The sequence below is a fragment of the Denticeps clupeoides genome, chromosome 4 (assembly GCF_900700375.1).
Source record: "Denticeps clupeoides chromosome 4, fDenClu1.1, whole genome shotgun sequence".
NCBI classification, from domain to species: Eukaryota; Metazoa; Chordata; class Actinopteri; order Clupeiformes; family Denticipitidae; genus Denticeps; species Denticeps clupeoides.
In genome coordinates this window covers 30,942,394-30,966,640 of record NC_041710.1, presented here as the reverse complement: position 1 = coordinate 30,966,640, position 24,247 = coordinate 30,942,394, and the positions used below count along the sequence as shown (strand labels likewise).

General features: G+C 43.8%; 1 protein-coding gene across 1 annotated transcript; it reads left to right on the top strand.

The window, feature by feature from the left end:
• Nucleotides 1-1,306: 1,306 nt before the first annotated feature.
• ugt8 (UDP glycosyltransferase 8) lies at nucleotides 1,307-20,889 on the top strand. The gene is made up of 6 exons (XM_028978528.1): nucleotides 1,307-1,428; nucleotides 5,857-6,686; nucleotides 12,383-12,525; nucleotides 13,866-13,942; nucleotides 17,196-17,415; nucleotides 18,558-20,889. The coding sequence occupies exons 2-6, from the start codon at nucleotides 5,859-5,861 to the stop codon at nucleotides 18,922-18,924; spliced, it is 1,635 nt and encodes a 544-aa protein (XP_028834361.1). The 5' UTR covers nucleotides 1,307-1,428; nucleotides 5,857-5,858; the 3' UTR covers nucleotides 18,925-20,889.
• The last annotated feature ends 3,358 nt before the right edge of the window (nucleotides 20,890-24,247 follow it).

Genomic DNA, 24,247 nt, shown 5'->3' with positions numbered 1-24,247 from the left:
ACCATCACAGAAACAGTCTCACACCAGATGCTTAGGGTTGAGTGTCCAGTATTCCAGCACACAATAAAGTTGACAAAGGGATACAAAAGGTGCAAATGTAAGAGCACCGATCGGCAAAATAGGACGGCAGATTTCCAGACTCTGCTGTCTCTGCAAGCCGAGAGAGACAATTCTTCAGGACAAATAGTCCCTGTACCTGTTACACTTACATTGTCCGTATTGGTGACAAATGTATCATGTTGGAAGGAAACAATACACTAAGAACAAAGAAACAGGTTGTCGGGAATCTGAGCTGATGGGCCACATCTGAACTGTGGTATCACCGTGCCTGACGGTGGATTTTTAAGAATGGGTTTTATGACTAAACAATGTGTGCTGGCTATTACACACTCACGTATACACACACACACACACACACACACACACACACACACACACACACACACACACACACACACATATGCACCAGTGGAGTTCAGTCAATTCTGGAGCAATGATCAAGCAGATCTTCTAAATAACACATTTCACACCATCGACACCCATTTCCTCATGGCCCTATTTTTAAATACTCAAAATCTTCCTCTGGTTAGGTGAAGAAATGAAATGACATTAAATACATTAGAATAAAATTAATCTTATACAACCGTTCAAACGTTTAGGGTCGTTTTATCATTAAATAAGATGAAATGGGTGGAAACAGAAAAAAACAAACATAAAAAGAATAATAAATAATCACTGTAGTTGAAATAATGTTGTAGTCAAACCCACATCTCCTGATGCGCTAGATAATGCTCTAGTTTGAACTTGGCCAGTTTTATTGCTTCTTTCATCCGTGCCACTGTTTTCATGTCCTAAGACGACTGCTTTTCTAAAACTAAAACTTTTAAAGCCCCAGACTTGGGTTAACAAATACTCGTCTTTTAAGCGATGGACTTTTCAACAACTGTGGTTCCTCCGTGGAATGTTCTCTACCAGCCATTTATGAGGTTTGTGCACTTTAACAAGTGTGCAGATTTTCCTCATCTGTGAGACACATCGTGGCCATAATTTGCATGCTCTAATAAAATAAAAAAAAAGGTTGCTTTTGGTGCGTGAGGGTCATCTGACATTCCGGGCGCCCTGTTCCCAACAATTCTTACATTAATACACAAGCCCTGGCTGCTCCACAGGCCCCTCCCCCTTACCTGGCTTAAGGTGGGTCCCTCCCCGAGATCAATGGAACAGGGCGTGCAGGCCACGCCCCGCCGCACACGCACCGCGCTCTCTCTCTCTCGCTCTCTCTCTCTCTCTCTCTCTTCCAGCGCCTCTTTGCGTAAAACCGGTTTTGCGGCGTCAACATTCGAAGGTGGATTTCCTTCCAGCGCCGTCTCTCTCTGCGCGGGGACGTGGGGCGCCGCTCATCCACGAGGCCAGGAACACCTGAGGAAGGTAGGCGCCCTCGGCCCGACCAGCTTTCCCCACGCTTTTCGACGTCGGGCGGGGCGTCGGGACAACAGGTGCGGCGCGCGGGACAGCGTGGGCTTAAAGTTCATGAAAGTTCACGTGGGCCTTTGCGCGAGTTTCACCGCGCCGCCGTGCCTCTCCTCTCCTCTCCTCTCCCGCGCCGGCTCCGGTTTACCCTTACCGGACAGGAGAGGCGAGTTCGCCGCCCCCCGCCACCCGGGGAACGCGTGGAAAGTCGCTCCGCCGGCGAGGCTGCGGCGTGACGTGGGGACGTCGTGCGCGCGCCCGCCCGCCCGCGCGCCGCCTCGTCAATATTTCATGCGCCGCAGTGGCTCCTGAAACCGATCCGGACCGATCCGCGTCCCCCGAACCGGGCGGCTGTTTAACGTCCCAAAACGGCGCCGTCACCCGTTCATGGCCCCGACGCTTTGGTTTAAAAAAGCGCCCGAAACCCGTCCGCTGCCCAAACTTTACCTTTACTTTACTTAGCAGACGCTTTTACAGTACATACTTTACCTTTACTTTACCTTTAATTCACTTAGCAGACGCTTTTACAGTCCATACTTTACAAACTTTACCTTTACTTTACTTAGCAGACGCTTTTACAGTACAAACTTTACAAATTTTACCTTTACTTTACTTAGCAGACGCTTTTACAGTACAAACTTTACAAATTTTACCTTTACTTTACTTAGCAGACGCTTTTACAGTACGTACTTTACACATTTTACCTTTACTTTACTTAGCAGACGCTTTTACAGTACAAACTTTACAAATTTTACCTTTACTTTACTTAGCAGACGCTTTTACAGTACATACTTTACCTTTACTTTACTTAGCAGACGCTTTTACAGTACGTACTTTACAAACTTTACCTTTACTTTACTTAGCAGACGCTTTTACAGTACGTACTTTACAAACTTTACCTTTACTTTACTTAGCAGACGCTTTTACAGTACATACTTTACCTTTACTTTACTTAGCAGACGCTTTTACAGTACAAACTTTACCTTTACTTTACCTTTACTTAGCAGACGCTTTTACAGTACAAACTTTACCTTTACTTTACTTAGCAGACGCTTTTACAGTACGTACTTTACAAACTTTACCTTTACTTACTTTACATACTTTACAAACTTTACCTATACTTTACCTTTACTAAGCAGACGCTTTTACAGTACATACTTTACTTTACCTTTAATTCACTTAGCAGACGCTTTTACAGTACATACTTTACCTTTACTTTACCTTTACTTTACTTAGCAGACGCTTTTACAGTACATACTTTACTTTACCTTTAATTCACTTAGCAGACGCTTTTACAGTACAAACTTTACCTTTACTTGACTTAGCAGATGCTTTTACAGTACATGCTTTACAAACTTTACCTTTATCTGTCAAAGCATCGGTGGGTTTAAAGGCCTCGAATGTCTGGAATAAATGGAGACACACAGTAGTGGACTTTTATGGCCCAGAAGGTGTTGCTGTCGTGAATAAAATGACGATAAGAACGAGTAGGATAAGAGATGATAATAAAGTCATTATTGCCGGGCTCCGCTGCTGCTGCTGCTGCTTTTGACGTGAGGTACAACAGAGGGTCCCGTTGGAGTTCTTTTTTTAAAAAAATACAACTGAAGAATGATACTAATAAATCAGCCTAACAAGATTATATATTATTATTATATATATTATAATAATATATAGATGTATTATACATGTTCTAGAGTAGCTCTGTTATTATGGGTTATTGTAAAAAAAAAAAAAAACACAATTTTTACTGCTGTGCAACTTAATAGTACATTAGTGTGAAAGGCTTGACTGTAGTGAGAGGAGGACTGTGCTGAAAGCCCTGGGTCCTAAAGCTGGCTGAAGGGTGACACCCATGTGACCGTGATCAGTGAAATTCACCTGAAGTCACTGTGAAATAAACATAAACCCGGTGGGGCGTGTGTGTGTGTGTGTGCGTGCACGTGTATTTCAAGATTAATAGTACAAAGTTTGCATTGCAGCAGCAAAGCAGTTGTAAATCGATGAAGTTCATATTTGTTTTGAGCATAAAATGCTGCCAGTTGCCATTTGTGACGTAGATTTAAAAGACACTTTGAGTGTGTTGTGCAACACACTGAACACTTGAAACCTGTCACCCCCGACGTGTTAATCTCGCACAGATCATCAGGACCGGTGCAGTGGAATCAGTAGAACGTCTGTGCCATCGAGAGAGAGAGAGAAAATGGAAGGGGGTTTTTCCTGTTGGACCGGTTTCTGGTGCGTGTGTGTGTGTGTCTGTGTGTAACAGAAGGGCGGAGTTCTTGGCCCTGTGTGTGTTTAGGGTACAGCAGCGGCCAGCAGTGTTACCGTGGGCTTGGGTTAAGCCTGGTCTGCGCGTGTGTGTACGTGGGTTGGGGGTGACGGGGCCAGCAGCATCATCTACTGCGCATGTTTCCTCAGATCACCGAGCCTCTCAGTCAAATGCTGACATTTGCATGACCAGGAGTTTGCATAACAAGAAGTAACCAGTAGTTCTGCTTTGTGCGCTCGTCGTTTGTTCAGAGGAGGCTTCATCAGTGTACATTACAGACCAGAAAACATGAACCATCTATTGCCGAGGATTAGGTTCAGACTCAACTGTTAATTAATTAAAGCTTCCTGTATGTTTGAAAGCTGCAGCAAGTATGAATATAAAAAAGTACCTGTTGGACAGCAGTCTGCATCATCCTCTTTGTCTCCCCCTTTCCTCTTTGAGGATTTGGCATGGAGAAGACAAGGTAATCAGACACTGCAATTAGTAACCCAAGCGGTGACGTCTCTCAGGAAGGGGATGGCGACTCGGGGTTGTTTCCAGGGCAACAGTCAACAACAGTCTGGGGGGAAAAGAAAGAGGAGTTTGTAACATCCCCGCTTCCCACGTTGCCACAGAAACGGGGCAGCAGCAGAAAAAGGGGTCGGCGCGCCGCGCAGGTGGACATATGGCCTGTGGGCCGGCCCTGGCCTACTCCAACGTGCCTGCTGTCTCGGACGGGTCAAGATGTTCCGATAATGAGATACACCAACTGTCAGGCCCAGCCCCAGAAGACGAAATAATGGCCTGCTAGCTGATCTTAGCTGTTCTGAATTTTGATTATCGATCAGACTGAAGTTTGTGGACGTAGTGAGAGTCAACTTACTAACGTGAAATGTGTACAGATTGGAGAGATGGTCATATATTTAATTGTATTACAGAAAGTGCAAGTGATGGGCACTTAAAAAGCTTGTGAAGCACAGCGGCTGTTGGTGTATATCAAGAGAGTAATAAAACAATGAAAAGAGGGGAAAGTGTGTAATTTTTTTTCTTTTTGTAGAATGGATTTTATTTATTTATTTATTTATTTATTTTAAATTTATGAAATCTTGATTGATCAGAATGATTCTGCCATATGTTCAAACACGACTAGAGGTCACAAGTTCCCGAATGTTCCTGTTCTGTTCAAAAGAAATGAAATTGGTACAACCATAACTCAGTACAAGATATTCAGTCCCAGCTTGGTATCTATGCAAAATCGCACAAGTGTGGGCAAATAGCTCCGCCCCACCACAGAACACAGTGTGTCTTAAAGGAACACTTCACTTCATCTTTGACTGTTACAAGGCCTTTTTTAATATTTAAATATAAGTTTGTAGCAGAGAGACATGCATAACAACATTGATATTGTGAAAGTATTTTCATCTTTTTGGAAAAAAAATTCTTCAAACCTTAACAGAACTCAATATCAAAAAGCTATGAAAATAAGGCGGAGCTATGAGTATGTTCCTGTGAATGTGCCGGCAGGTGCGTGTTTCAACACACACGGATATGATTTGACTGAATGAACAGTCGCTGCCCGTGTGTGTGTCTGTGTGCACCTGTGCTCCATTTTTGTCTTGCGCGGACACACACACACACACACTATTAGTTTCCATATAGTTCCTGATTGGCTATTAATCTGTGTTGTTGGAATCACATACTTGCCATGTTCAACATGACCTCTGAGATTTTTTACCAAATGCTTGATCAGCCGGGCTGGAATGTTGCTCCTCTCCAGCTAGAGACAATGATCTCTAATCACGTACGCGATCCGGCTGGGGTCACATGTTGCCGCTGGTATTTTTATGGGCAGATTTTTCACCATCGCTCAGAGTACACAGAAACCTGAGGTGTGGCCAACGAATAAATCACAGATTACTATTAAGCCTCATTTGGTCTTTAAGTAGGATGGAAGATATGTGTGTGTGTATGTGTGTTGGTGACAGTTGTTGGGTAAAAGGTCAACTTTTCTGGACTGATTTTTGAGAATTGACAGCACAAATTCATAAAAAATATTTTGTGTGAACGATAATCTGCATGTTTGAATATTTATTGCACTAAACTCCAATCTTTTATCGATTGTTCTGGTTTAGCCATGAAGCCCTCCCCCGCCATCACTGTGGTGCTGCTGCTGCTGTTCTCCTTCAGCTGGTCCTGGGCTGCCAAAATCGTCATTGTGCCTCCCATCATGTTCGAGAGCCACCTCTACATCTTCAAAACGCTGGCCTCGGCGCTCCACATCGACGGCCACGAAACCGTTTTCCTCGTGTCCGAGGGGCGCGACATCCCAGAATCTCCGCACTACCGACTCCAGCGGTACCCAGGCATCTTCAACAGTTCCACGGCCGACAACTTCCTCCAGTCCAAGGTCAGGAACATCTTCTCAGGCCGCCTGACAGCGCTGGAGCTCTTTGACATCCTGGATCACTACTCGCAGAACTGCGACGCCGTGGTGAGCAGCGCGGAGGTCATGGCCCAACTCAAACGCGAGCGCTTCGATCTGCTTCTGGTCGACCCCAACGAGATGTGCGGCTTCGTGATTGCCCACATCCTGGGCGTCCAGTACGCCGTCTTCAGCACAGGCCTCTGGTACCCGGCCGAGGTGGGCGCCCCGGCGCCTCTGAGCTACGTCCCCGAGTTCAACTCTCTTCTGACGGACAGGATGTCGCTGTTTCAGCGGGTGGCCAACACTGTGGTTTACCTGGTGTCGCGCTTTGGAGTGCAGTTCCTCGTCTTGCCCAAATACGACAGCATCATGAAGAAATACAACATCCAGCCTTCAGTGAGCATGCACGAACTCGTGCAGGGCAGCTGTCTATGGATGCTGTGCACAGACATGGCTCTGGAGTTCCCACGGCCCACACTGCCTCATGTGGTCTATGTTGGAGGGATCCTAACCAAGCCACCAAGCCCACTTCCTCAGGTGAGTTACATTTCATTTACATTACGTTTACCAGACGGCCTGATCCAGAGCGCCTTACGATCAGTAGTCCCGCCCTGGACAGTAAAGTGTCTTGCTCAGGGACGCAAGTGGGGTTGAACCTGGGTCTTCTGGTTCATAAGCGAGTGTCTTGCCCACTAGACTACTGCCAAACCCGGCAAGCTAGTTTAATTCAGTGTGTGATGCAGCATTGGGGAAACGTTGGGAAAAGTAGGGGTGGGGCGGGTGAGTCATGCTGTCAGCCATCAGCGATATTCCTGCATTGTGGTTTTATAATGATTTGAGGAAACTCTTGCTGATGTATAGTCACACCTCGGGTTTTATCATTATTTTCAATGCACAATTGAACAAGTGCTGTTATCTTACATTTGCAGTCTAGACAAAAAAAAAGCAGTGTTGATAGAGCTATATTTAATTTTGTTTTTTTTTGTAAGAGTTTTAATTGAAAAATGGGGGTCATATTATGTTTGGGGTGTTTATATTAAGGCCAATATAATAGATACCTTTTCATATTGGTTCATAATGACGAACACAACATGACTTTACATAAAAGACAAACATTGATCCTGATCTGCCCCTATCAAAAGCTCGATTCATAGGCTTAAAAACTATGTTCTTATTCATTTGGGGATATTTCACAGTAGAGGTTGCCAGATGTTATAACCCAAGAATGACCCTTCCTAATAGAGGGATGTGTCCATACTTGCGGCTCAACCCAGCCACATCATTTAAATCCATCTGCAATTGTCAGCCTGTGCCCACATTTGGGCAAGAAAACCACATTGTTTCTGTTGAGTGAATACTGTAGAATACAGGCCACAGTGCACGGTGGCCCCTGAAGTTAGTTATAGTACCAGGGGTGAGTTTCACTGGTCCCTCACTAAACATCATGGTGAGTGTAAAATTCTTTTTCAAGTGAATCTTCCTTGATTCACACCAGATTGGACCGGACCGAGAAGTTGGGGAATGAAATGACCAGACACACCTGTGTAGATTAATCACAGTGAAGCGTTTGGACTTGCATGGATTTGCATGGATGTGTTTCCCCTGCTGGAATATTCCATTCATAGAGGCAATTAAATATACTTTTTCCACGGTAACTTGTGAGCTAACAAGGGACAACTGGTCACTCCACATATTTGTAACTCAGTGTTGCATTGGTCATGGGTGAACTCTGAACTTGTTTGCTACGCTGTTCTTCTGGTGCAAAGCAGTGATCATATAATGCGTTGGTTGATACCTACATGTGCATAAGTGATATTATACGTTTAAATTCAACTGCATTCAACTGTTTAACTGCATTATATTATCTGGTGCAGCATTGCAAGACAATTTCTCACCTTGGCCAGGTAGAGGGAGTAGATCCATGTATTCCTTTGCCAACATGTTAGCACCCATGTGTGTACCACTCTGTGGCTTTTTAGCCTTCCAGTAAGGACCGTAAAGTTTCTCACGCCAGCACCCCTATTGGTACCATCACATTTAATGTGGCATCACATTACATGCATAAACACATTTAAATATATGCATTTTTCCAGTCCCTGCAGCAGAGCATCAGTGCCAGAGCATAAGGCCTGCGCCCTCACGGCTTCCCTCGAGGGATGGGATGTTAGTCTCAAGGTAGAACCAGCCTTTTTAGACCACAGACAGCCTTCTTACACATCTTGTCTTTTGCCTATGATATTCTGAAACTCCAGGAATGGTCAATAAATGTTCATACATTCCGAGCTGTCATACCAGTGCCAGAACTTTCAATTTGAAGGACTCTCAGATTTCCTACCTTTTGGAAGAAGGGTTTTGCTGAATAATATTGTCCTGGTGTAAAAAGCTTTGTGTACGATGTTGTGTATCCTTGGAAATGCACACACGATCTTGGGGAAACTCCCAGAGAGAGGTGTGCATTACCATATCATGGGAATTGTGTAAAAGGAGTTGAACATCTATTCCTATTGTTCTTGAAACCTCCCAGTGGGCATCACACTTAGAAGCATTGAAGTGTGCCGTATTAAAAAAAAAAACAGGGCCATAGCAGAAAGGAATCATGTACTAAGTGTTCTGTACTGGGCCTGTAATGTTGCGCATTATGAGTACAGCCATGATTCAAGAAGACAGAATCACGTCACACACCTCCCCCCAATAAAACAAAAAGTCATTTTAATGCTGTAATGTATTTAAGTTAATTGTGACAGTCCTTCATATAAATCTGTTTTATTCAGGGCTACCTTTACCTAAAACTGTGCTGTATGGGGCGTGTTCTCAGTCTATTAGGTCAGCCATCTGGACGTTTTAAAAAATCTTTAAAAAAAGAAAAAAAAAGAAAGAAAAATAAATAATAATTTGATGGTAATTTGGTCCAGACCTTTTTAAAGAGTTGTGATGTAAACTGACTCTCCCATCTGCACCCCCACAAAAAGGCTACCAAAATTTCACTTTGAAATTTCACTTTTGAACTGTTTATTTGCAGTGTTGATAGACCCCTTGTCTGTACACCAGTTTCAGATATGAAAACGAAACCTTGGAGTGGAAATTTCCATATTTTCCTAATATTAATGCATTCTGAAAGCATACTGGATGAGCAGCGCACGCTACAGCAGATGTAAGTGGAATTTTTAATTGTGAGATTTACTGTTGAACCTGTTTGTTGTAATAGATGTTCAGTGAACCACAGCAATGTAATCTCTATTAAAAAAAAAAACCACACACATACACAGCTGGTCTTAGCTGGTTTTAGCTGGTATAACAAGGTAGGAAACTGCATGTAGACACAACTTAAGTGGTCAAAACTGGTCTTAACTGGTATGGCCACTGTGAAAACATTCCTTAAGCTGGCCAAGTAGCTTTTTTTTCCACTCCCATCCCATCCCTTATTATATTTTATTCTTGTGATTATTAACAGTCACAAGAAATCCCACTTGCAGGTGTGAAATGTGTCCACACCTGCATGCCGCCTTCTGTTGACTTTATGAACCTGGTGTTGAATGAGACTACCGTGGTGATCTGTGATGCATCCGGTCTCCACTGTTGGTACCAAAAACTTCATACTGCTGGTCAGTGCAGCCGTTCCCTTGTGATGCAACCATACCCCAGACACTGGAATTATGGGATTAGCGGCGACTTCACAATGGTGAACACCACATCACAGTAAATGTAACGATTTGATACTCATCATGAAACAAAATAAATCAAAGCAATTTAAAATAATTTACCTGATGTGAAAACGCCCATGCATTAATAGTATTAGAAGCATATTGTAATTTGGCCGAGAACTATTATTTATCTGCGTAATAGTAATGACTTCTAAACAATCTGGTTGGTTGTTTACTAATTATTTTGCATAAAATGTGTGAAATGTGCTTGTCTGATCTAGAAAACGGAGTTAGACCAAATGTAAGCTTATCTTTTCTTCTTCAACGTCAGGAGGTTATTCAGAGTGTGTGTGACCAGCACAATGCATATTCTTGTCTTACTGAGTGTATGAGTGTGTGTGTGTGTGTGTGTGTGTGTGTGTGTGTGTGTGTGTGTGATTGTCCAGATAGCTGAACTCAATGGGAGTGTGGGGGTTCTTGGGTCCTTCCTGGAGATTTTGGAATACCAACTCCCGAAAAGGCGCATTGTGCGCACTGAAAGCATCATGCAGTGTGTGTGTTGGTGCTGTGTATGTGTGTGTAAATGTGGCCATTGTTGAGTGTGTGCTGCGGACACTGGGTCCTGTGTGTCAGGTCACCATTCTGTGCCAGGAGAAAGCTGTCTGTTCCCCTGCAGCTGGATGCTTCCACTGCCGAGCGCACTGACGCTAATGCGCCACGCTCCTGCACGCCATAGAGAAGGCAGAACTATACCGCCGGGATCACATATACATTATACACACACAAACATGCAATTTCATGCTCCGCTGTGCTCCTCCAGCACATATCGTCTGATTGCTCGGACCCGCTTCCCCTGCTAAACCCGCTCCGCTGAAACCTCACACGGCCAGTTGGTGCGTGAGATAAGGCGGCCGGGCGGATTGCTTTCAGATATCCGATAACGTCAGACGTGAATGTCTCAAGTGGCTCCTAGAGACCTCCGCAGAGGGTTTGTGTGTTTTTTACGCGTTTCATATCTGAATTTTTAGATCCTGAAAAGGTCTGATTAAATTATGAGCATTTTGTTTTTAATATGATGTGACAATTTTTGGCCAATGGTTTGTCTCATTGTAGCACCTACACTGGTAAATTTACATTTTCATGAGTTTATAGACAGAATGTGAAGATATTCTAGCTCAAACATTATATAACGCTGAACAAAAAAAAAAAGGTCCAGAAATATACTGTTTTTTTTTTTTTGTACAGTATTTTTTTTTTAAATTCATATCTGTGTCGACCACTGCCTCAGCTCACCTAGATTAGTAACATGCTGTAACCATGCTAGGAAAAAAGCAGCTATTCATTTATATCTGCACATATCGATAAAGCAAGTGTGAAGTGTTTAATCAGGATGGCACTCATTCCGAGACTTTTTTTTTTTACCTGGTATGTATGGGTGATGGAAATTAAATTTAGGGCTGTCAAAAAACAAGCAATGAAACACATTTAAAATAAACCAACATTGTTAACACCTAAGGGAGCACGTCCGTGGCAGCCAATGGTTGACAACATAGCTGCCAGTGCTTTGCAGGAATGAATTTGATTGGTTGGAACATGAAAAGCAATGTCATCTTGGCTGCATATGACGTCACCCCTTTTAAAGGGAATGGGAAGGGCGTCACACCACACTTACTTCTAAATATTATAGCAAACTTCACAAATTGCTCACTATTAATGAACCGGCCAGAATTAATCACGATTGTAAAAATAGTTTGATTGACAGCATGAGTTCAATGCTTAGCTGGTGACCTTTCCAGTGTGGTCCAAGGCTCGGTTTGAACCTTATGAACTGTCACCCACATTCGTCCGTCTGAGCTTTCTATAAACATTGAGGTGAACAGAAAGGACTGATAACTAGAAGGTTGCTGTTGACCCATCCTTCTTCTGCACTGAAACCTTTCCTGCCCGTGTTGGGCTGATTTGCATTGTTTGTGTCACAGTGCCAACGCGATCAAGAGCGAGAGTTGGTGTGTATTTCCATACATGGTAGTTGCAGCATCGCATGTGATAAAGATCTCCATGTGTGCATGTACACATCAGTGTGTGCCCCACGTGGAAATTACCTCGAATGAATAGGGGCCGTTCTCAGCTGTGAGAAATGCGGGGCTGCATGGCTCCTGCTCAGAACATCAGGAGTCGGAGACTAGAACACTTTCTTTTGTAAATTCTTTCATATTCATCTATGGATCCGCTTGGTTTTGTGTTATAGAACATGGTACTTGCAGATATAGAATTATATACTGCGGCGGGTTTAATTTTTTACCGCATTGCGGTTCGGATGCGGAACTACTGTTGCGTACGGGCAGTGCAAAATCATCCATAAATGCATCGGATGAGCATTTAACTGCCACAACTACTTCCTGAAATGAGAAAGGACTTCATGAATATCAAGTATTTTTTCCAGAAGTGGCTCATTAAAACCACCCAACCTGGCAAGACTGGCCACCTTTTAACAAAGTTAATTTTTAAGCTGTTTGTAGACCAACTCGTTTTTAGCATTGGTTTTTATGAGCGTTAATGTGTGTGGGCATGCCTGTGTGTGTTTGCTTTCAGGAGTTTTATGACTGGGTGAGGGACACGGACGAGCACGGCTTCGTGGTTGTGTCGTTCGGTGCAGGAGTGAAGTACCTTTCGGATGAAATTGCACACAAGCTTGCTGGAGCTCTTGGGCGGCTGCGACAGAAAGTCATCTGGAGGTACAGTCTTCTACTCCGCTCTGTCCCTTCTCAGTCTCTGCGGTTTGGAACAGGGGTGGCTTTAGAGGGCTTATCAAGGTCCGCGTGAGGTAATCATTACATCACGTCACTAAAACTGAGCCAAGTGGGCTCATGACCTTACAGCCCAGCATCTGAAGAAGGCACACACACAATAAAACTGCACGTTCAGTTTTTCTTACTCTTTAAGCCGTGCACTGATATTACTGCTAAATCACATTTATTTTGTGTGTGTGCGCGCATCCAAATGCATGTGTGTCTTTTATAATGAGCTAGGAGGTAAGGGTGCAACATAAACCCATAGGAAAATAGACTGCCACCTTGCTCTCTCTGTCTCACACACACACACACACACACACACAGTAATTAGGTATTCTACCTGCCGAGCGGCCTGTGGTCTCTTAGTAACAGCACCCTGTTTGTCATTAGGTAATTCATGCAAACAGCCTGACATGACACACACATCTTGAACACAAAGGACCGGCAGACCGAGCTCCGTCCCCTTCTCCAGTTCATCCTGAACACGTACGCAGGCTGTGTACGTGTTCTAAAGTGCCACTGCAAAAGGCGGTGGCTCCTGTATGTGTTGCTCGTATGTTCAAATGCATATGAGATTTTAAAGTAATAAAAAAGAAATATATAATATGGTTTTGCTGAGAAATTATCGACACGACAAATAACAAAATATAAAAAATATTATTTATATTTCATTTCTGACAACCTTATGGTATTTTTGATTCAATATGGTATTTTATAATTTGCACATCTGAAGGAGAAGAGAGGTTGTTAAGGTGCTTCACTTGGCAGATTCTTTCAAAATCTCTTTTAAAAGGACCACAAACGTGCTCAGTTGCTCTTTTTGTGCGGTTCATCAACAGGAATGTGCCAGTTGTGTAAGCCACGGTCTTACTTCAGTTCGAATAATATTTTTAAGCTTTTAGTTATGTTAGAACCTCTAGAGTAAGTACCTATTTGTGTGTGTCAGTGAACACTTCTCTGTGTTTCTGTAACCCAAGGTGTGTGTGTGTGTGTGTGTGTGTGTGTGTGTGTGTGTGCATGGGGAGGTGGTGTGTTCCAGCCATACCAGCTGTCTCTCTTGTTCCATTTTTAAAGAGGCATTTCTGCTTTGGCTCGCTGTGAGTGAATGCAGCCGTTGTTGTGGTGGAACGGTGCAGGCATGCTGATAAAGACAGCCAACAGGATGCATCAGCACTCACTTAAGCACTCATGGGACAAAAATTGTTATGTAGATTTTCATATATTTGCGTCTTTAAGAAATGGAAACCTGAATGTAATTCAGAGGAACTGGTGTCTTTCAACAGGTTCTCTGGAGTTCCTCCCTCAAACCTCAGGAACAACACAAGACTAGTGGAGTGGATGCCGCAAAATGACTTACTGGGTAATGTCCTTCTCTCTCTCTCTCTCTCTCACACACACACACTCCCACAGCAATGTTGAACCTTTTTTTTCCCCTCTTACCTACAAATATCCTTACAGACAATATAAGATTATAAGAAGAATCCCAAAGAACAAAATAAGCAAATACATAATAATCACAATAAACAATAATCACATACAATCCCCTTAAATGGCTAAACTCACTGCAAATTTAAAAGTAAAAATGTAAAAAAAATGTGTAAAAGTATAAAAGAGTCTTCAGTCACTTTTAATTATGTCAGTAGAGCCTGCGTGTCTGATAGCTAAAGGCAGATTATTCCAAAGTCTCGGGGCATATGAAGTCACCTTTCCACTCTACCCACCTTTCTGAGGACCTTAAAGTCCTGCTAACCTTGTAATCAGCAACTTGCTACTTCAGTGTTTTGATTACAAGTTTCAAAGGTTTTCATGGATAATTACATCAAGTTTATGCAAAGAGTCATTATTTTCAGTGTTTTTTTGCCCTGACATGCTGTCCATCAACTTCTGGGCCAAATCCTGACTGATGGCGACCCATTCCTTCTTAATCAGTGCTTGGAGTTTGTCAGAATTTGAGGGTTTTTGTTTGTCCACCCGCCTCCTGAGGATTGACCACAAGTTCTCTGTTGGATTAAGGTCCGGGGAGTTTCCTGGCCATGGACCTACAATTTTAATATATTGTTCTCCGAGCCACTTAGTTCTCACTTTGGCGTTCCATCATGCTGGAAAAGGCTTCGTTCTTCACCACACTGTTCTTGGATGGTTGGGAGAAGATGCTGTCGGAGGATGCATTGGTACCATTCTTTATTCATGGCTGTGTTCTTGGGTAAAACTGTGAGTGAGCCCACTCACTTGGATGAGAAGCAGCCCCACACATGAATGGTCTCAGGATGCTTTATTGTTGGCATGAGACAGGACCTTTTCTTCTCCAGACAATCATTTTTATAGATGCAATATAGGAGTAATCTTAGCAGCAATATCCTTGCCTGTTTTATGCAATGCAATGATGACTGCACGTGTAGCCCTGGTTAAAAGAGGAAGAACAATGATTTCAAGCATCACCCGCCTTTTAAAGCATCCAGTCTGATTTTCTAATCCAATCAGCATGACAGAATGATCTCCAGCCTTGTGCTCCTCAACACTCTCGCTGGTGTTAATGAGAGGATAACTGAAATGGTCTCAGCAGGTCCTTTTGGGGCAGGGCTGAAATGCAGTTCATCTGATCGTTCCTCATAACATTCTGGAGTATATGCAACCTGCCATAATAAAAACCGAAGCACTTTGTGAAAACCGTATTTGTGTCATTCTCTAAAATTTCGGCCATGACTGTACAGATCCACGTACAGATCCCAGTGACACGAAGCACTGACAACACACAAACTACAGATCCCATAATGCAGTGCTTTGACTTGACAAACGCAATCTTTAAACCGCAGAATCTGTACAAGAGCACTTGATGACAAATGGGTTGTGGAGCAGCTCGAAAATGTATTTTTTCATGCTTCAAAATTCACCAAAGTCACTCTGTGCATAGGGTCCTCAGTGTGACCGTAAAGTCCGCACTGTATTATGGGATCCGCAGGCCGTGCGCCACCAGCACATCACATCGCCGGACAAAGTGATCGATCTATACAAAGTGATCTCGCAAGACGCGACCGAGTTTGACGTGTTCTAGAATCTCGCCGTCTACAGACTACATTAACAATAAAACTCTGCCAGTGAAGAGCCAGCATTCTACTACTATCGTCATTCAACTACAATCAGTAGTTACAGGGACAGTTCCCCCCTGGAGCAACTTAGGGTTAAGTGTCTTGCTCAGGGACACAATGGTACTAAGTGGGATTTGAACCTGGGTCCATAGGTGAGTGTGTTACCCACTAGGCTACTACCACCCTTCTACTTTCTCAGCTGAAAAAAACATGACTGCACTCATTTTTTTATATGTAGGGAAGGTTTAAGTAGAAGTTTTTGATGTTCTAGATGAATGCAGCTCTGGAAAAAGTCGAGACCTCAGCAATTTATCTCGTACCAGCTGAATGATGCTGGAATAATGCTAATCCTCCCTTGTTTGGTGAGGTTGGGTTGATCTGAACATCTAATCAGCAGGCCTTTGTCTTGAAGGTCTGTTGAAGTACGGAATTCAACGGCAGGCTAAGAAACAGACTGGGTCTCTTTTTTTTTTTTTACAGAGCTGTATCTGTGTCCGTGTTTCTCTTTGTCCCCTCCTCTGTCCCTGAACAATATCCGTGTTGTGCATCCTCTCTGTCGCCCTCCCTCCCGGGTCATTGTATGAGGTGGCGTAAGGTCACCAGTCAGTGCTCTCACTGTCTTCCGCCTTCCTTCCATTTAACTTTCCATTCATCTCCATCTCGCTTTTCATCTCGTTGGTGTTCCCACAGCCAAGACCATAGATGTTGTGCAATAGAAACTGTCCGCCAGCAGGTGGCACTTTAACATGTGCTTTTATGGTTTGGCTAATCCAAATATTCTGCCAGCAAAAATCTTTGAAAATCAAAAGTGAATCTAAATCATCTCCTGCGAGGCAATTGGGGAGATTTTTGATTTGTAGTACAAAATTTCAGCATGTGACCTGTAATGACCTGTAAGTCAAAAACATCCATATTAAAGTCCTTTTAAAACATCCAATCTTCATGTGCACTACACGTTGCACACAACATTTAGGCTATGAACTATTTAAGTCTATTTAAAATAAATATCTGAAGATCTCCCCCCTCCTTCCCTTTCAGCACCAGTTGTAAAATGAACGCTTTAAAATGAGTGAATGAAAAATAAAGCTAAGATTAAACAGAAGAATGTTTCCTGTCTGGGACTCACACAGCAGGGACAGATCTTCTGGACATGTGAGTCTTAAAAAAGACTGGAACTTTTTCTGCATATTTTTTCTTCCCCCCTTGGTGATTTGGCGAGAGATCAGAATACAAAATCTGTTTGACTTGATCTTAAAACGATATCTTAATCTTGCGCCAGAGCTTTTCTAGTCCGTTTGGGGTTTTCTGGCCTATGAATGCAGCGATTTTAAAGCTGTTAGTTAGAAGAAGAGGAGGAAACCAGACCTGTCTTGGTGCTTTCAGGGTCTGGAAAGGTTAACTGGGTGTCTCTTTACCGCTGTTCTTTAATCTCACTTCCAGCACCCCCACAGAGTGTCTGTATACAGTATAATGGACTTATAGCTAATTTGTGCTTGTGTGTGTGTGTGTGTGTGTGTGTACATGCAGGCCACAACAACACGCGTGCATTTTTGAGTCACGGTGGCTTGAATAGCATCTATGAGGCCATGTACCACGGCGTTCCCGTGGTGGGCGTCCCTCTTTTCGGCGATCACTATGACACCATGACTCGTGTGCAGGCCAAGGGCATGGGCATCATGCTGGAGTGGAAGAGGATGAGCGAGGAGGATCTGCACTCAGCTCTGGTCAGCGTCATTACAGACAGCAGGTACTGGACACACATCTGTACACACGTGTGTTTGCAGCTAGGGCCATAACAGTTGATAGGTTTTGATACATTTTCAGATGGAAATGCCCATTAGAAGCCACTATGTCTTCCATTTCACGTTGGTTGTTATTCATTGACTCTTTTTATAAGCTCAGTGGGTCCTACCATGGTAAACACTATCATTATACTGACCTCACTTTTAATAACTTAATTGAGAGTATTTCGTGAGGTGAGAAACATAAGGGTGTGAGTGACATCAAATGAAAGCTATTGATCAGATCTTTCAACTGGGAAATGGATATTAATAAACTTGTAATAATTGCATAGTGATTAAATAAAAAACAAATGACACTGAATACACTAAGCAGTTGGTGCCAGTGTTTAACCTCACCCCTTAAAAAAAAAAAAAAGGTGAGGTGATTGTCACTTGTGATACACAGCAGCACAGCACACAGTGAAATTTTTCCTCTGCATTTATCCCATCACCCTGAGTGAGCAGTGGGCAGCCATGACAGGCGCCCAGGGAGCAGCGTGTGGGGACGGTGCTTTGCTCAGTGGCACCTCAGTTGCACCTTGGCAGTTCAGGATTCGAACGGGCAACCTTCTGATTATGGGGCCGCTTCCTTAACCGCTAGGCCACCACTGGCAATGTAGAATGTACATATTATTTTATTATTTTATAGCTACCACTACAATATACATACTAAGGTAATGTCAAGTTAAACTTGAGGACTTTATGTATATTTTATTGGGAAGAAAGGAAAAGGAACTATCAAATATCAAAAGGTTTTGTTACTGTGAGTTATTATTGCCATCTGTTGGCAGATGTATGCATGCACATGCTTGTGCATGTAGACAAACACACGCACACACTTTCTATACCTATGTGAAAAATATGTAATATGTGTGTTATAATTGTGTAACTTTCTACCTGTAACGACAACCACAAGGCACCGAATACAAAGCAAACACAACCTGTAAAAAAAAAAAAAAAAAAAAGTTGACATACACGAGAGAAACTTTCCTGTTTCAGTTATGAATTCATAAATGCCTGTGATCGTTTACTGGTATTGTGGGCAAAAAGTCATCAGATTCCTTTTACTCCATTCTCTATGAGTGACTGACCATGTTGATGTGTGTAGGTATCGGGAGCGGGCACACATGCTGTCAAACATCCACAAGGACCAGCCCGGTCATCCTGTGAGCAGAGCCGTTTACTGGATCAGCTACGTCCTCCGTCACCATGGCGCCCTGCACCTCCGCTCGTCCGTCTACACCGTCCCTGTCTACCAGTACTTCCTACTGGATGTTGTGGCCGTGTTGGTGTTGGGCTTCTTTCTTCTTCCCTACTGCCTGTACCGAATAGGCAGAGCTGTACAAGCAAGGTTTAGAAAAGGGGCGGAGTCGGCGACGGCTTCCAAGGAGAATGGACACTGTCACAACGGCGTTCTGAACGGGAAGCACAGACGCAACGGACATATCAAAAGTAATGACAAGAAGCTGAAGTAAACTACCAGGGTAAACAGGTGGAGATCGACAAGCAAACATCCACAGCACACAGAGAGCAAGAGATTTTATAGAGTTATATATATATATATATATATACACACACACACACACACACACAATACCAATGCAGCAGAAACACACACAGCAAGAGCAGGCGGCCAAATTACAGACCAACCGAAAATTCATGAACTGGAGGAGGATGTGGAGTTTGATGTTTGAGTTTGAAATCTGCTCCCTCTCTTGTTCTCTCTGTTTGCACTTGTTCTGTGGAATGGTGTGAATGTCGGCATGCAGTTCTCCTGAATGTCACGTCTGTCCTTGAAAACAGGGAGAAGAAGAAATAATTTAAATAATTTAATCTCTGGAGTTAAAGTTCTTATTTTTTTTTTTTTTACGTGAAACTGTGCAGTTCCGCTTCAGGTATATGTACATATTAAGTTGTATTTATTTCAGTAACAAACTAATGGACGATAGCGATAACTTTAATTCTCTAGTCAACATGGTTGATTACGACAAAACCCAGTGCTCTTTTGTAATTACATTTTGGCAAGTAAAAATGCTTCCACACCGTCCGTACGAGCCTCTGTTGTGACCTTTGACCCTGTGGTGTCAACACCAGCTTTCCCGCTGGTGTCATTTTCAAAGGGTCAATATGAAAGGATGCGTTATTTTAAAAAACGGTCAGAATGGTGATGATGAGTTTAATATCACTTTGTAGATAGCTCAGTGGTGTTTTTTTTTTGCTTCTTTTTCCCCCTTTTTTGGTAACACCTGTGTGTTTTGTGTTGCGAACTGAAGAGCGAAGCACCCACCATATGCCTGTGTTCATACGCTACGTTTTGTTTAAAATTAGGATTGTGTGGACGACTGACAACGCAAACACACCCGAACCAGCTCCTCCCGGATGTACTCGGGGCAAAGTCGCAGCGGCCGCAGCCGAGACATCCGTAGAAACTCGCGACTGCTGACGTGTCTGCGTGACGTGACCATATCCATTCTGAGACAGACAAACGGCTGAAACCCTAGTTCGATATGAAATACGAATTCCTTTTTTTTTTTTTTTTGTCCTCCTAGTATTACGATTCCAGCTGACGTTTTTTTTTCCTCTTTTATTTATTTGGCCCAAAGATAACACATTTATTTCATTCTGTAATCAGCCTCTCACACAATACTGCCATGTCAACCATGTTTTTGGGAGTAGTGTTCTTTAGTGCTATTTATTCATCTCCGGAAGCGCCTTAATATGCCTCCGAGGTATTAATGTTTTTTTTGGGTTTTTTTTTTGCCCCTATCAGTACTACAGTACTGCCACCCGCACCCACGCACACCCAGTGATAAATGCCGTTCTCTACGAGCCTTAGAGGCCTGCCTTGCAGCACTGCAGAAGACTTTCATACTTGAATTTATGATAAGCTATTGCTAATGGCGCCGAGCACGTCCACAATCAGCTCGGGCGGAAAGCTACTCGCAGGCGGGCGTGCCAAAGCCATGACTGGAGAAATGGCACACACACACACACACACACACACACACAATCACTCAAACGCACACACAGGCCGCAGACCTGCCCTTGTTTTCTCAGTATTAATGTAACACGGTCCAGCAGTGAAGAGGATTTGAAAGGCCGCTTGCCGTAACCAGCCCCCTCTGCCTCGCTCGCTCGCTCACTGCGCGCCGGCTTAACAAGTGAGAATGCATTTCACCGCGCTGCGTGCCGCTTGCTATGTTTGTTGGTGTAAAACTTTCCCCGGCGAATATCCGTATCCACTCCCTTGCTCTCCTCGTTCATTCACGGCTGCTTGTACTTCTGCTCTGTAATGTTTATTTTGTTTCATTTTTTACATAGATTTAAATATGTTAAACTGTCTAAAATATTTTAAATGTGTGTCTCATGTTGTAATGTAAATATACAATGTGTAAACAGAGAATACTAATGCACAATAAACACTTCACATTTTGTTTGCACGTCTGTCATTCTCATTGGAATTTGAACTTTGCTAGAAAGGGGTGTATGCCGGCTGGTGTAAAAGTATAATATCCTTTATTCAGTCTTTTGTCAGTATTGGGGTGTCAGGCCTGTGAAACAAAAAAGCATAAAAATGGCTTAGATCAGGGAAGCAATACTGGAAACGGGGGTGCCGGTTAGTGTTGTGGCCTCACACGCCATGGTGGTGAGTTCTCGGCTCCGGCTTTGTGTGGGCGGAGTTTAACACACTCCTGTGTTGCCGTTGGTTTTCTCCAGACCTTCTGGCTCCCTCCTGTCAACCCAAAGCATGTACACCGGGTAAATTGCTGAATCCAAATTGTACTTAGGAATAGTGAACAAGTGAACAGGGGAGTCATAAGCCAGGGTGCAGTCGTGTGATGTAGGGGGCATTTCCGCGAAGCACGTATCAAAGCTTGCTTCGTTTAGGGGAGGAGCCCTAAAAGAAATAATGACGTCCGAAGCTTCGCCCCCTGGCTGTACTATGAAGCAATATAAACCCCAAAAGCTCCATTTAAAATGTGGGATTTTGCTTGCATGTCCCAGTCTTGTGCAGGTGTACAATCTTGTCCCTGGTGTCCTTAGACTGCTCTCTGGTCTTGACCATGGTGGAGGTTGGAGTCTGACTGTTTGAATGTGTGGACAGGCGTCTTTTATACAGATAACCAGTTCAAACAGTAGCCATTAATACAGATAATGAGTGAATAGTAGAAGAGCTTCTTAAGAGGTCTGTGAGGGACGTAATTCTTGCTTGTTTATAGCTGCTAAATACAGTGGTCAAAAATAAAGGGAACACTTAACCAACATAATGTAATGCCACAATGGGTGGAAATTACAGGCAATTAGCGAGACGTCCCCAATAAAGGCGTGGTCCACATCGCAGTTCCTGAGCTTTCTGGCCGATGTTCTGATCACTTTTTGAATGCTGGAGGTTTCGCTCTAGTGGTAGTATGACACGAAATCTACAACCCACACTAATAGCTCAGGTAGTGCAGCTCATCCAGGATGCACATCAAGGTTTGCTGTGTCTGTCAGCATAGTGTTCAGAGCATAGAGGCGCTACCAGGAGACAGGCCAGAACATCAGGAGATGTGGAGGATGATGTAGAAGGGCAACATCCCAGCAGCAGGAGCGCTACCTCTGCCTTTTGCAAGGAGGAACAGGAGGAGCACTGCCAGAGCCCTGCAACATGACCTCCAGCAGGCCTGTGTCAGAAGCAGACTACATGAAGGTGGTATAAAGGCCTGACGTCCACGGTGAACGTTCCAAACACCATGCTGCATGTTTGGCATTTGCCAGAGAACACCAAGATTTGTAAATGCACCACTGGCGCCTCACAGAAGAAAGAAGGTTCAAAATGAGTCAGTAATAATACCTCTGGTCAGTAATGGTGTGGGGTGGCATTTCATTTGAGGGCCACACAGCCCTTCATGTGCTAACCAGAGGTAACCTAACAGCAATTATGTACCAAGATGAGATCCTCAGACCCCCCGTGAGACCATATGCTGGTGCTGTTGACCCTGGTTGCAATGTAAGACAATGCTATACCTCATGTGGCTGGACTGACAAAGACGAAGGCATTGATGCAATGGACTGGCTCACCCGTTCTCCAGACCCGAATCCAACTGGGACATCATGTCTCGCTCCATCCACCAACGGCGTGTTGCACCACTGACTGGCCAAGAGTTGCCGAATGCTTTAGTCCAGGTCTGGGAGGAGATCCCCCAGGAGACCATCCGCCACTTCATCAGGAGCATGTCCAGGTGTTGTAGGGAGGTCATACTGGAGGCCACACACACTACAGTGTCTCATTTCCAGATCATGGGTTGATACATTTTATTTCCATCCATAATTTTTGTGTTATTTTGTTGTCAGCACATTCAACTATGTAAAGAACAAACTATTTAATAAGAATATTTCGTTCTCTCAGATCTAGGATGTCTTATTTTTGTGTTCCCTTTTTTTGTGTTTTATGCACCTTTTTACAAATAAATTCTTTAAAAATCACACAGTGAGGTTTCCTGGATTTTTTTTACATTCTGTCTCTCACAGTTAAAGTTGTACCTATGATGAAAATTACAGACCTGTCTCATCTTTTTAAGTGAGGGACAGAAAGGTGGGGTGTGGAACCAATGGAACTGATGGACAGGGTTGGGGAAAGGAACAGTTTATTGTGTCAACCAAGGTAAAACATTTAGAAATGAGCCACCACGCTGTGCGCTGAACACTGTCCCCTCTCCCGGTCACGAGCGGAAGAGACGCTCAGGACATTCCTCAAGGCTACACTTGGTCCTGCATGGCACACAAAAGACCCAGACACACAACCTGCACCCCCTGCGGCGTCCAGAGGCGCTGAACATCACAGTACGTTTTTTTGCCCCACCGTATTTCCGCTCACCGGACTTTGGTGTAAATATGAATCGTATGAATTGTTTTTATACCTTTGTTGGTCCAGTAAATAAATATTGAAGATTCTAAATTGTATGATGTGCATGATGTTGCTAAGATTCATTTACATGGTTAGTGCACAACCATACAGTACATAATTTATGTAGCCTCTTGGCATGCCGCCGGTGAGATGGCGGCATGCCAGTAGCTCGCAGCGTCCTCTCCGCTTCCACAATGGTGTTTAATTGTGGATTCTTTCGTTTTTTTATTGGGGAAAACGATGTCCTGCTGCGGAGAGCAGGCCTCCAGGTCCCGGTGTTGGCCCATGCCGCTGCCCGAGGGAAACGCCGCCGCAAGCGGTGCGTGAGAGACCGTTGTCCGAGCTAGGCTAAAGTCAGCCGGCAATAAACTGGACTACATCAAACTACAGCGGAATATAGAGACCGCTGCGTCTTTCTTTTCACCGAGACGTTGCTCAGCGACAGAATTCCAAATGCCGGCTGTGTGGTAAGACCCATGCCGGAATGGTGTTTGTCTCTAGCTACTGTTCATCGCTGGTGGAGCTAATGCAGACCTTTATATTTACCGCGGGAATTCACCTCTGTTTTTATTATTGGAGTGTACATTCCACCCGGCGCAAATGCGAAGGACGTGCTTTACGGAGCTGTTAGCGATCTGCAGAATGTACGCCCTGACGGACTGGTCATTATTGCCGGGGACTTCAACCATTCAAATCTCTAGTCAGTTCTCCCTACATTCCATCCACATGTGGACTTTACGACGAGATAGGACAACACACTGGATCTCGTATACACTAATGTCGTAAGTGCGAACCGGGCGGAGCCCCGTCCCCATCTCGGCCAATCAGACCACATCACTGTTATGCTAATTCCAGCATACAGACCGTTGGTCAGATGCAGAGAACCTGGCCAGGGGCCATTTCTGCTCTTC

Excerpts from the sequence above, each read along its gene's own strand:
- ugt8 (XM_028978528.1), top strand. The coding sequence starts at position 5,859 with ATGAAGCCCTCCCCCGCCATCACTGTGGTGCTGCTGCTGCTGTTCTCC. Across the intron at positions 13,943-17,195 it reads GCCGCAAAATGACTTACTGG|GCCACAACAACACGCGTGCA; the intron begins GTAATGTCCTTC and ends GTGTACATGCAG. Across the intron at positions 17,416-18,557 it reads AGCGTCATTACAGACAGCAG|GTATCGGGAGCGGGCACACA; the intron begins GTACTGGACACA and ends TGATGTGTGTAG.